Raw genomic sequence first — 13,439 nt, 5'->3', positions numbered from 1 at the left:
GCTGAAAAGTTTCTTTCAGTTCTTTCAGATTTCTATGCAAACTTTTTGTCTTTATAGCCAAGCAATACTCTAAAGTTATTTTTCAGAGTCAGTATGCAGTCCAATGACTAAACCTTAAATACAGTACTTGTTTTAAAAGGTGTGGAAAATAAACGGGAAATACACTTGAAGTAGCTATGTTGAACCACATCCTGACTGAGAATTTTCCTTCTCCTCTACTCTTTGTATTGCTTCCTAGTAACTAGCTCCAGCTTCTGTTATTGGAACATTATTTTCCTCATAACAGCCCCTTACTATTTTTAATTAATTCTTTTTAATAGATTTTTTTCTTCAGGGGCAGATTTTAATTCAAAAACGTCCACATTTTACGCCAGTGTTTGGGTGATATTGCAACAAATTTTCAGTTTCAAGTCTGTTTAAAGTCTTCTTAGCATAATGTTGAATTCAGGGATTTACAGATGTGCAATGCTCTAGTGACAACGTAGCAATCCAATTCTTGCTTATGAGCAAACAAACAATATATAGTTTTATTTAGTCTGTTTTCTGATCAAAATCTGTCTTGACTTAGTCATTAGAATTTTTTTATTTCATTCTTTTGTGCTTCACTCGAATAAAATCACCAAGTTAGGCTCAGGTCTGTCGTCCTAAACAACAATTACATCTGATCATTTGACATTAGCTCTCACATTTATACAAGTTACTGTAAAAAGGTATTACAGTTCTAAGCTAATGTGATTGAATACTGTATGTTCTTATTCATTTCTTGCACTTTATTCATGTTTTTATTTTACTGATTACATTTTTATGAAAGTGTCTATTTGTATGGTTGCCACACGGACAACCCCCGGTGATATTGGTACGGTTACCAAAGTACAAGTACGTAGCGTGTTAGGGTTAGGTTATAACCCAATATTGCAACAATTTTTATGGTTAGGTTTAGGGTATGGTTTAGTCAGTGACGTGCCGTGACCACTAGGGTTGGGTAGGCACATTGCAAATCGAGACCACCAATGACAATTTCATATGTTTCTGCTGGCAGGTGTTAATTCAATTCAAATTAACTTTATTTGTATAAAGCAATTTTCAACAAAGTCATCTCAATGCGCTTATCAAAACATAAAATTCATAATAAGAAAGAAAAAACCCAACAAGATCCAAATGAACAAGTATTTAGCCATCTAACAAAATCAACATCGTAAAACATCATTAAAGAAACATATACAATGATTTAATAGAGCCTCCATACTCTCCCAACAAGATATATCTCATGACACGGCAGCGCATCCGTTGTTTGTGTTGGAAACATAGAAACATGGAGAAAATGACAACAACAACAACTCAGAACAACCTCAGTGAGGAGCATCCACTAAGCCAATCCTTCCTTTTGTACCATTCACTGTGGAAAGTATGAAACATTTTCTGACCTTATCTTTGCTGAAGGTCTGGTAACTCAGGTGTTGGTCTCCCATCTTTTAAAAGCTGTCGTTTTTCCTCAAAATAAAGTTTCTCCATCGTCTCTAGCACTGTCATCCTGCCTGTAGTGTTATCGCGCCCACTAGCTCGAGAACGTAGCAGCAGCGGTCACATCCAAAGGCAGCGTAGAGAGCTGCCTTTGGACGTAAATGGTTGTCATCTTGGGGAACTGACTGCGCATGCGCAAACACATAAAAACACACTATGGGAAAAGAGGCAAAGCAGCCATGTGCTTTAGGGAGGGGGCGTGGCTTCTCCTGCCTCACAGCGGAGTGACACTGTGCTGCCGTACCAGGAAATAGCACTGTTTAGTAATTTGGGCTATGAAACGCACAAAATGCGGACACTTTCAAATTTACAGGTACTGTAGGCTATTGGAAATGGAAAAATAAATAATTAATAATTATATTATAATTAAAACAAATAATCAAAATATCAATTCACCCTTGGGTAGGCACTGCCTACCTTGCCTACTCTGATGCCACAGATAGCCACTGCCAACTTTTATTGAATTTTCTCATTTACTTTTATGAATACAGACTGTAACACCTATGACAGACAAAAAGACACTTGAATTTTTTTTTCTTCATGTGTGTCTTTCAAAGCTTTTCCTTCTACAGTGCCTAAACATCTCGGGATAACGTTACTCTTTATTTCTTTTCGAAACATGAACTTGTTCAATCATGGGTAGACAGTGTTTAAAAATAGTTCATCATTTATTTGGTTTTTTTCTGGAACCTGATTCATTACGGTCAGATGGATTTCATGAACACAACAGATTGACAGACGTGGCTGTGGCTGTTGCTGTAGCTGTTGTTCTTTTTTTATTAGAAGACAAGTTCATTACTTTCCAACTTCCTAGAAGTCCAGCGAGTTAGCATCGTGGCCAGGCCAGCTGGCTACAGGCTGTCGTTAGAGTGTGGGAAGAATGGAGTCTCCTTTTCTCATTCACATGGCTCACTTTGTCTCACAGCCAACGCCCCCATTAATATCTTCATTGTGTCAGGCTCAAGACTTCCATTCAATATTTTCTACATTTCAGCTATTCCAGTATCTTTTTGACATTTCTCTCTTTTCCTTCTTCACTAATAAATCCAAACTATCTATTAGATGCTCATGACAAACACAGCCAAGGCAAAGACTGGTCATGTGAAGTCTGAGTGAGGAAGCATTGACCAATCTGTGACCAGCTGCTCATGAAAGTCAACACATTATGTTCCTGACCATCCTGTCGCCTTCAATTCTTGTTTATCTTATCTCATTATGAGGGTGTCTTGTACTTCATCTTTTTAATTTGATGCTTTTTTGTCACTATTTGCTAAACCCAGAAAACACTGAGTATTTACCAAGAACTAATTTGCAACTGAACATCAACATACACTGTACGCCTTGAATGAACAGTTAAGAATGTTGTGGTCACAGGTAATTGAAGGTGTGATTATACTGTCATATATTGACTCTGCAGACGGATGTAAGCTGTAGACTGACACGGGACCTAATCAACCTGCTGACTGTGGGTTATCCACCATGCAGCATGCTTGCTTTTTTTATTTTGAAAATAAATGTAAAAATCAAAGTATATTGTCCAAATAAGGACCAGTGATAGAATTTTTAAACACAATGCAGGTAAATTGGCTTGTTAGGTTATTTGGTGGAGTGGTATAGGGACACGGTTTCAAAAGGAGCTATTAATACTCTACTATACTTTTTTTTTAAGTGAGTTTGTAATGACGTAGTAAAATGTGTTATGTTTGTCTAGTTTAAAATCATTATTTAAACATTACCCTGTTGTTTAGTTTCAAATTGATATTTAATTGTTGGTGTCTTCTTGGTAAGCATACAGTTTAAAAGCCTGTGGTTTGACATGAGGCTTTGCTGAGAGCTGTTACAATAAAACCAAACGTTCCTTAGAAAGCTAATGGCTGAGGTGGAGGTTACGCCTTCTTTTTTCTACCTATGAAAAATGTGACCCTCACCACAGCTTCTTATTATATCAAAGTTGTCTCTACAAATTGTCCCTTGTGCTTTTCTGGCGCGAGTGCGGTGATGTTCAAGGAATGCGACAAAAAGTTCAGAAACTTGTAGACCCTCAGTGCCCTTGTGCTTTTCTCTTAATCATGTCCAAGGGATTTAAAATAGAGACATGTTTATTTTCTTCCTTAAATGCTTGCCGTCCTCCTTTCATTAGGCAGAATTAGGTTAGGTTTATGGAAGAACAGCCAATGAGAACAAAAAGATTGTTTCCAGTTAACTAGGTTGTTAGGTGGCCAAAGTGGTGTCATACACTTCAAATTCAAGCCAGATTCTTCATTTTTATTTTTTGTGTTTGTAGTCTTCTAGTGTTTTTTTCCCCCCTTTCCTTTCTCTGTTTATCCTCTTATCCACAGACTGTTTTTCTCATTAGGAATTCTTCTTTTAAACACCTATATTTACTTGAAAAGGCTCTACGACGGCTTGATCTTTATGGTACTAAACATCATTATCAAACAAATAATTGATTTACTGCTATTAGCCAAAGATGTGAGTAACTCACTCTACGCTGTACAGCTAGTGGATGGAGGTCAGTATATTGTAGAAAAAAACCCATCATCCAACCACCACGTGTATCTGTTTGTGTGTCCAAGTAACCCAGAAACCATCCAGGCTGAGCTTTCCCTCTCAGTCTTAATGGTTCATCATGTGCCGACCTCAGTTATGAGTGGAACGTGTCTCAGTAACAGAAATGGATATTTGTGGTTTGCATGCGGAGCTCTCCCTCAGTGCTACAGAGGAATGTGGCATTCAGAGACTCATACATACTGTATATGGTTGTCACAGCACATGTGTGTGACTTTATTTATGCCAAACCTGATTATAACCTGATTATCCTGTACACCAGCTCTTTCATAACCCCACCTACACACTTCAACATTGAGCATTCAAGACTTTAATACTTGAGTAGCCTCTTAAATCGGACTTTCCAGTTAACAGATTGACTATTTTTGTTCATTCTGAAAAATCTGATGGTCTGGCTAATAAATAAACTTCAGCCGTCATCAAAATATATTGAGCCAGAAATTTACTTTAAATAACCACACAGAGAAAAGTGAACTTTTTGACTACCTGCCTGAATAGTGAAAATTCCAGGATTTATTCATAAAACTGTGAATTATTGTTGATTATTGATTATGTTATTATTTAATCATATTGGTTCATGATTTGTCAAATTAATAAGATGTATTGGCTTTTTGAAAATTGGTTAACTACCGGTACTGCTACAGTCAAGCTCCCCCTCGCTGATCTCAGCAGTGTTGGATGTAGGTGTGTCTCGTACACATAACTGAACTTTTACTGCTGTTCAAAGTATTCTTCGTGGTTTTCAATTATTTCAAATCTAACGCAAGTGTTTAAAAAAACAATCCAAGAATTCAAAAATGAACCTTTGTTGTAACTGGAGTTGTTAATTAGAGGAAGCCTTTTGGGTTTATCCAGGTAAAGTCAGATTTTTTTGAAAAATGATTGTATTTATATTTAAAATGTAAAGGTAATAGAAACAATTGAATACCAGACACAGTATTAATCTATTGTCATTTGCTGACAGGGACTTGATATTTTTCTTCTCATCTGTAATCGATGGGTTTGAGTCGCTTTGTCATTCAGACCATCACCCTAGACCATATGTGTCAAACTCGAGGCCCGCGGGCCAAATGTAGCCCGCCACATCATTTTATGTGGCCCGCGAGAGCATAAAAGGTCTGAGTGTCTAAAAAAAATAGGTCAAAAGCGTGACCAAAAACTACATTTCCCACAATGCCTGTCGACTGTGATACCCGCGCGGTCACGGCTCCCCGCCACTACACGGCAGTGTTTTCACGTCAATGCCAACAAGTGGAATTGAGAGTTAAATAATGAATCAAAAATGTCCAGGAAGAGAAAAGTTGATGGAGATAGAAGACTGTTTCAAGAAAGATGGGAAGGCGAATACTTGTTTGGGACAGGACATTTTTGATGTGGTGGAGAAGTCCATCAGTAAAAATGCATTGCCCTGGGAAAACTTGGTGGGATTAACTACAGACGGTGCACCGGCAATGTGTGGAGGAAAAGTGGGCTTGGTTGGACTAATGAAGGGAAAAATGCAAAAAATGAACTGTAAAACGCCTCTGATAACATATCATTGCATTATCCATCAAGAAGCTTTGTGTGGGAAGGTGCTGGGGATGAATGACATTGTGACCACGGTCATGAAAACAGTGAACTTCATTCGGGCGCGTGGCCTGAATCACCGTCAGTTCCAGCTGTTTTTACAGGAGATGGGCTCGGAGCACGGAGCACGGCCGTACCATACAGAAGTGCGGTGGCTGAGTAGGAGCAAAGTCCTCAAAAGATTTTTTGAGCTCAGGGAAGACATTGCTGTTTTTATGCAGAGTAAAGGAAAACCCTTGTCTGAACTGTCAGAACCAAAGTGGCTGTGTGACTTTGCTGTGTTGTGTGACATAACCGAGCATCTCGCCCAACTGAATCAGAAGCTGCAGGGACGCAAACAAGTCATCTCGCAGATGTCCGACACGATCACGGCTTTTCAGCGTAAACTGGACCTATGGATGTGCCAAGTGAAACAGGACAATCTTGCCCACTTTCCTGTCTGTCAGAGCATGTCAGCCTCATTTCCTGGGACATTTTCATGTGCTCAGTTGGCTACCAAACTGAGCAGGTTAAAGACTGAGTTTGATCTGCGCTTCTCTGACTTCAGAGCACAGCAGCCTGGCTTTGCCATCTTTGCCAATCCTTTCACCACCGACGTCTGCACTGCACCCCAACACCTTCAGATGGAGTTAATTGAGCTTCAAAGCGACAGTGGCCTGAGAGCAAAGTTCCAGGATGCTGCAATCCAAGACTTTTACCATCTGCTGCCCCCTGGTTTGATGCTGCCCCCTGGTTTGATGCTGCAGCTTCAACTTCATGCTGCCCGTGTTCTGTCCATGTTTGAGAGCACCTATCTGTGCGAACAGATCTTTTCAATAATGAATCTGAACAAAAACAAGCACAGATCACGCCTCACTGATGACAACCTCCATGCTGTTCTACGGATTGCCTCAGCACAGGACCTAAAACCAGACATTGAAACACTGGCAACGGGAAAACGGTGTCAGACATCTGGTCAGAAAACACACAGGTAAGCATTTAAAAAAAAAAAAAAAAAACTTAATTGGAATATAATAAAATGTAATTCAACCAAGAAGAAGAATAGTTTAACTCTGTGTACAATTTAATGATTGTGCTTGCTTTTTCTTTTGTGTTTATTTTCAGAACATGATCAATGGATGGTAGAGAGTGGATCCACCTAGTGTGTTCAAGGACAGGCAGCATCTCCTCATCAAAAACTAACCTAAAAACTTGACCAATATAGTTGTGAACTGAGTCAACCTTTATTTTGTTATTTTTTAGTTGATTCCATATTATTTATATGTGTAGCTGCTGTTGCAATTATTTGGTGTTTGCAGTTTTTTATGTATGTATTTTTTTGTAAAATGCTACATCCGTCATACATGTTCTTAGCAGCTCACAATTTTTGATTTTGCAGTAATTAAGCCCATTTTAACTTTGACAAAAACGTTTTGAATAAAGTTAATGTCATAACTTGTTTGATGTTATTTTTTTTATTCACTTGGATAGTTTGATCCTTGATTGATGGAGTTATCTGGGTTTCATAACCTGACAAATTAAAAGCATTTATGTTTTAACAGAGCAACAAGCAAACATATATTTTCTGTGCAACTGTAATGCTTGTAACTTGAATAAGTAATAAATTCAGAGTTATTTAACATTAAGGAGTAGTTACATTTATTTTAACTTACATTCGGTTACATTTTTAAGTTATATCTGGCCCTTTGAGGACAGCCATTATGCTGATGTGGCCCTCGGTGAAAATGAGTTTGACACCCCTGCCCTAGACTCACATGTCCTGGGATCAGAATGTTGACAGAAAGCTAATTGACATCAGCAGTTCTTTAGCACACACATACAAGACAAGTCAAGGTATAAATCAGGGTAACGTGGTGCACCATGGCTCACTGTCCCCACACCGTGTGTGTAGTGCTAAGGCACACACTTGTACAAAAATACTTACAGTGTAATTAAATCTGTGATTGCAGAGTCCAGCCATCTGAAGCCACTAATCAGATAATGTTGTGAGCACAACGTCAGCTGATTATAGGCTCACCATCAGATAGACATGAATAACAGAAATAATGCCAGTGTTTGACACCACACACACACACAGCTTTTACTGATTCTCACAGGTATTTTATCCACTTTAAAAATGTGATCGGTCAGTCAAGATAAGTTTTGAGGATTTTTAACTGACCAGACTGTCCAGAGCTGTCGTCGCACTTCCAAAAGTTGGAACTTGTCAATCATGGGCAAAAGAACAAAGACACTGATGGAAATTGTTTAAAAGGTACAGCTTGACAATTGTTTTGCAAAATTAATATATATAAACTCTATGGTGTAACAGAGCATTTCTAAAACAAAGTACTGTTCATATTTGAGTTTCTCCTACCAGCCCTGATGCCTAAAAGGTATTTTTCAGACAAGTACTAAAGTAATGACGTCGAAATTTTCCATAAAATGGCAAAGTGTTTTGGTATCGAGAAAGCAGAGATAACATTCAATGTGCTAACACTGGAGACATAAAAAATGCTTTACATTTTGTACAAAAATCAATGATATTTCATAGCAAATACAAGTCTTGAGATGAGAAACCCATTCTCTTTACATTGTAAAATTTACTGTATGTTTAGTGAAGTTTATAAGTGCAACTCAACAAAAGTAGAGAAGAGACAGATATATACCGTATATACATAAATGTCTTGTAAAAACAGTGGCGTAGAGCTGACAGTCTTATAAACAAAGGGTGTAGTTTTGGCTTGGATACGTGTGTATTTTTCAGGACCATGTTTTTGGCGGGAAACCCCGCGGTTCCCCCTCCCTCTGACAGGAGGACAGACATCTGGTCTCCACATGAACCTCAGGCTCCCTGAGCGACAAACACTCTGTAAGCCTTCAGCTTCCTGAGAGGCTCTCTGCAAGTGTGCGCACCCTCGAACCCACATATCATACACATGCTGCCTTGTTCTCCGCCCCCTTTATCCTTGTAGGACTTCAAAACATCTCCCCCCCAATTTCACTAACCCAGCTTCTCTCTCTGCAGTTTGTACCTAGCTTCCCTTGAGTTTGAACCAATCACAGCCTCTGCATGTTTCTTCTGCCATATGCTATGTTAGATATGTTGGGAATATGCTTGTCCATTTTTTTTTTTTTGTTCTTGCGAAGTGTTCACACCCATCTATAGACTGGGTGGGAAAAGTTTTTGCTTACACATTCACTTCCCTGTCATTCCCAGAAAAGCTACTGATGGATATATTTAACAATAGAGAGAAGAACCACATTTTTTTTGGTCAAGCTGGAACACTCAGGTTTGAGTACCCACTAACACTGAAAAAGTAGGGAATTGAAATAGTTTCTATCAAAAATGCTGCAAAATACCCTTACTGTTAAGCGTGTAGGCACTCTTATAATGTGAAACCTGTTTTAAACTACAATGTCATACTTGTACTACTGGTCCTGCTATCAGGGCCTGAGGGCTGCTTGATTCAGTACCTGAATGATTTGTTGGGTATTTTTAACCAACAGATTGCAAAAACAAGCTGTTGTTTGCAGAGGCATTTGTCCATTGGTGGGTTAAGAAAACTGAGTGAGTGTCACTCGGTAAGAAAAGAGTTTGATTATTGAAGGGTGAGGTCAGGCTTCAGTTTGTTCTTCATGGCACCACACCTAATAACTTTGGAAGAAAGCATTAAACAACAAAGACGAGAGATGAGCGAACCTGGCTTGAATCCAGTTGCTGTGGGAATACCAAAGTACTTAGCCATGACTCTAAAAGGAGTGTGGGTGGATGGGAAAGCATGCGGGCCTACAGTGCTAAGCATAGTTTGAGCATTTGTAACAAGAAGTGGCAACACTTTGATTGTTTCTCAAACTGTGTCTCATTTAAAATGAAAACACGCTGCATGATTTTTCTAGTTCGTGCAGATCTGGAACAGACTGGACAGCTTAAACTAACAAATTTAACAGATTTTCTTACGTTGATTAAATGACTAGTCGGCACAGACTGTGGGAGTTGTTGAACCAACTGAAGCAGATTGTATGCAAAAAAAAAGAAAAAACTTTCAGGAAGCTCTTGTGCAAGGATCCTTCTATAGTGTCTGTGCGGAGGGCAGTGACCGAGACTGGTTTTATTCGGGTGCGTAAGTGTGCACCCAGAGTTCTCCTTGTTAAAGGCACAGAACAGATACAGACTAAGGCATTCAGTTAAAGGGCCATGCACCCACATGCGCGCGCACACACACACACACACACACACACAACAAATGGTATGTTCTGTTACTGCATGGAAATTCTTCAACTCTTCCACTCCCTCACAGTCACAAGGCTGCGTTTAGATCCTGCAATATGGTACGGTTTATTTTCCGTGAATCTGTATCAGGTAGTACCGAAGCAAAGGCAACAAAGGGGCAGATACTATAAGAGTAATCTTCTCTTCTGCTCTTTTTCGTTCAAAATGTTTTGGAAATTTTGTTGCTTAGACTGTTTTTTTTTTTTTTTTTTTTTTTTTTTAACTTTTGAATGAAATAAATAAAGACAAAAAATAAATAATAAAAAAAACATTTGGTCAGTACCTAAAAAACCAGACTGAATTCACATGATTTGATCAGCCCAAAACTCCTAATGTTTCCCCACCTGTATCCTGCTGGTCTACAGCTTCAGCACTGGGTAGGCTAAAATGAACAATATTTCATTCAAACCCTAGCTTCACTTTACCTACAGAATGTAGCTAAAGTTACGGAATGATGCATTATGTGTTGTTCATAAAGCTCTACAAAAATGTAAAAATGGATAATAATGGGTTCAGTTGGAGCCAGGTTTAGGGTTTTCTTGTCATTCCAGTCCTTGTGCTAAGCTTAACTGACTGCCTGCTTCTTGGTTGTGGCCATTTTTTTTTTTTTTGAACTGACACTAAAGCTTGGGCAACCTCCATCATAGGGCCAAAAATAATATTTTCCAAAGCTTTCAGGTGTGGCCATGTTGAACATGATAATCAGCTAGGCTTCATGTGTTCATCGTAGTTAAAGGAAGAATTCAAAGTGTGAAGAAATGTGTTTTTCATTTGATGGCAAGGACTGTTAGTGGCTTTCTGGTCCTGTTCAGTGTTAAGATAATTAGTAAAGTATAATTTTTCAAGCTGTGAGTAGGAGGCTGTAAAATACTATTTAAGACAGAGTTTTAAGATTCACTAAAGCTTACCAACGTACACACAGCTCCACAGCTTTTTTTTGTTTTTTACCTCAAGTTGCTCGAGAATTAATGCACAACAAATGAGTTACTGTGCACTGCTAATTTAGAACAGTTACCATGACTGATTGTGTTTTTGCACATCCCATTAGCATTTAAGCAGATGTTTGTGACAGCCAGGCACTGAAGTGGCTCACTATCAGCTGACCCAAGCTAAATGCAAGTCGTATGACAGGACGTTACCACTCCATCCCTTTGTCCTCCAGCGTGTCCTCTCAAACTTTGTACCTTTCTGTGTGTTTGTGCAATCAACAATGGCTCATGTTTCCAAGCCACACATCCTCCCCTCCACTTCCGTTGGTAGACTTTGAGCCTTCTCACCCAGGGCCCTTCCTCCTGCTCATCACGCCACACATGATCTACCTTGCCTCTTTACAGCTAAACAGGCATGGCCTCTTTGTTATTGGCCCCACTAAAGTGTATCAGTGTTTTGCCCATAAATATTTGAATTAGAAGGACTAGTCTGTTAATGTTGACTTGTTAGGCTGCAGATTACCATCACTGACTCATGTTTTATAGACTTTTTTTTAAAGACCTTCAATTTTCAATCTTTCTTTTTTCTTCATTCTTCCTTTTCACAAACACTGCTACTCTTCCGACATCTCTATTGAAATACCAATAAATACTTTTAAGGTTCTTACAGGATAGTCTTGACATGGTGAAAAGGATCAAATAGACCAGAAACCAGTCAAGAAAAACCAAATTCATGGCTCTCTTAAGTTCTAAGAGTACAAAGAGCAGGACTCAGGACAGAAGAAAGAAAGTGGCGTAAAGTCCAAGAACTCACTGACCTGCTCTCCTACCACCAAAATTTTGCTTCCATCATTTCCTGCCTGCAGTCCGTAAAGAACGCCTTTTATAGGTACAAGATATGTGCTGCTTCTGATACACCGCTCAGCCATCCACTGCACTGACATGCCTCCTTTCCCTCCTTTTTCACTGAGAGGGTGGCTACCATCAGCAACCAATTCCCTAAGCCTGACCGGCTTAGTTAGCCCAAACCCACCACTGCTGCATCACTTTGCTCTTTTGCTCCCTGAGCGAGGATGAGGTCTCCAGACTTCTCCTCAGCTCAAAACCGACTGCCTGTCTTCTCTATCCAATACCAACTAGCATCCTTCAATTCATCTTGCCCACAATCAGTGCATTCACACACATTGTTAATTTGTCCTTGGAAAGTGGCATCTTCCCCACTTCTTTTAATGTATCTCAAGTCACCCCATGCTCGAAAAGCCTAATCTCAACCCTGCCTAGTTTGAAAATGACAGGTCGGTCTCACTTCTGCCATTTCTGTCTAAAATACTTGAGCTTACAGTCTTTAACCTAGATTACCAACATCTGCAGAACAACAACCTGATGGACTCCTATCAATTTGGCTTCAGACGTGCACTCCTGTCAGCTGCTGGTCCAACCTCTGTCCTATTGTTGTTGGACCAATCTGCTGCCTTTGACACCGTGAACCATCAAATTCTTCTCCTCACACTCTGAACTTGGTATCTCAGGATCAGTTAGGGTTAAGAGACTTGTTCAACGTTACAAGCCTGCTTCCTTAACCACTAGGCCATCACTGCTTTACAAGACATTGACATGAGCGGCTCCTGTCTACCTGGAATCTCTCATCCAGATCTACACTTTCTCTAGCCCGCTATGCTCTACCTGTAATACACGCCTGGTGCTCCCAGCCCAGCATGGCTCCATATCTCTAGCTAGACTTATTTACTTTGTTGTTTCCAAATGGTGGAACAAATTACCCAACTCTGTACAATCCACAGAGTTCTTTTCTACTTTTAAGACATGTCTAAAGACCGAACTGTTCAGGGAATACTTGATCTAACCCTTCTTTTCTTTGTCCTTTGGGTTAGAATGAGTCAGATTGTCCCAAACCAGCTTTTAATGAATATTCAGCACTGGCCATGTTGAGTGTTGTTGAATGACATTGTTGATATTGGTGAATTGTTACTTGTGGTTAGTTGTTACATTGTTATTGCAGTACAAGATGGCTGCACCAAGCAAACTTGAAGATTTTTGTTGCACATATTAAGGGTTTTCCTCCTGTCTAAATTCTTGCTTGTGTTGTATGTCACTTTGAAAAAAAGACTGCTAAATTTAATTGTAGAATTGTTGACCAGTTTTTATATTATTTGTTACACCTCTTGTATTCAGAATGAGTGGCTAAGTTCCTCCAACTCCCATTTCAACTTGTGACATTGGTTTAGAATAGTAACATGTGTTGTGTGTATAATAACACTCACACGGCCCTGTGACAAGCAATCATACAGGAAAATTACAAAATGCATCACTGTAGCCTTGTTGTTCTGTCGCCTTACGAAAATCCACACAACCATTTGTAGATAAAAGATTGTTCAACCAAATAAGTTATATTTAACAGTTTTTAGGGCCACACATCAGTTGTGGTGCTACACATTAGACATTTCGATTACTTTTTAACTGTAAGGGAAGAAAATAACACTCATGCCAGAGCCACCTTCTTTGTATTAACCATTTAACAGGTATTAATACTTGAAGTTGAAAAGAATTATTATTATTTAGTCATATCTATGTTTTTCATTTGGACG

General features: G+C 39.2%; 2 protein-coding genes across 2 annotated transcripts in view; both read left to right on the top strand.

Annotated features, from left to right (window-relative positions):
• The window catches only part of tlcd2 (TLC domain containing 2), a 31,996-nt gene that overhangs the window by 6,815 nt on the left and 11,742 nt on the right, over positions 1-13,439 (top strand). The gene's annotated exons all lie outside the window — the stretch shown is intronic.
• On the top strand, positions 1,410-7,200 carry LOC114474457 (general transcription factor II-I repeat domain-containing protein 2B-like). Its single transcript, XM_028464790.1, has 2 exons — positions 1,410-6,625; positions 6,760-7,200. Exons 1-2 carry the CDS (start codon positions 5,361-5,363, stop codon positions 6,764-6,766), a joined length of 1,272 nt encoding a protein of 423 aa, XP_028320591.1. The 5' UTR covers positions 1,410-5,360; the 3' UTR covers positions 6,767-7,200.

Source organism: Gouania willdenowi, chromosome 13 (assembly GCF_900634775.1).
Source record: "Gouania willdenowi chromosome 13, fGouWil2.1, whole genome shotgun sequence".
NCBI lineage: Eukaryota > Metazoa > Chordata > Actinopteri > Blenniiformes > Gobiesocidae > Gouania > Gouania willdenowi.
The sequence above is the reverse complement of the archived record's forward strand: the minus strand, read 5'-3'. Positions and strand labels throughout refer to the sequence as shown.

Coding starts and splice junctions, on each gene's coding strand:
- LOC114474457 (XM_028464790.1), top strand. CDS start 5,361: ATGAATCAAAAATGTCCAGGAAGAGAAAAGTTGATGGAGATAGAAGAC.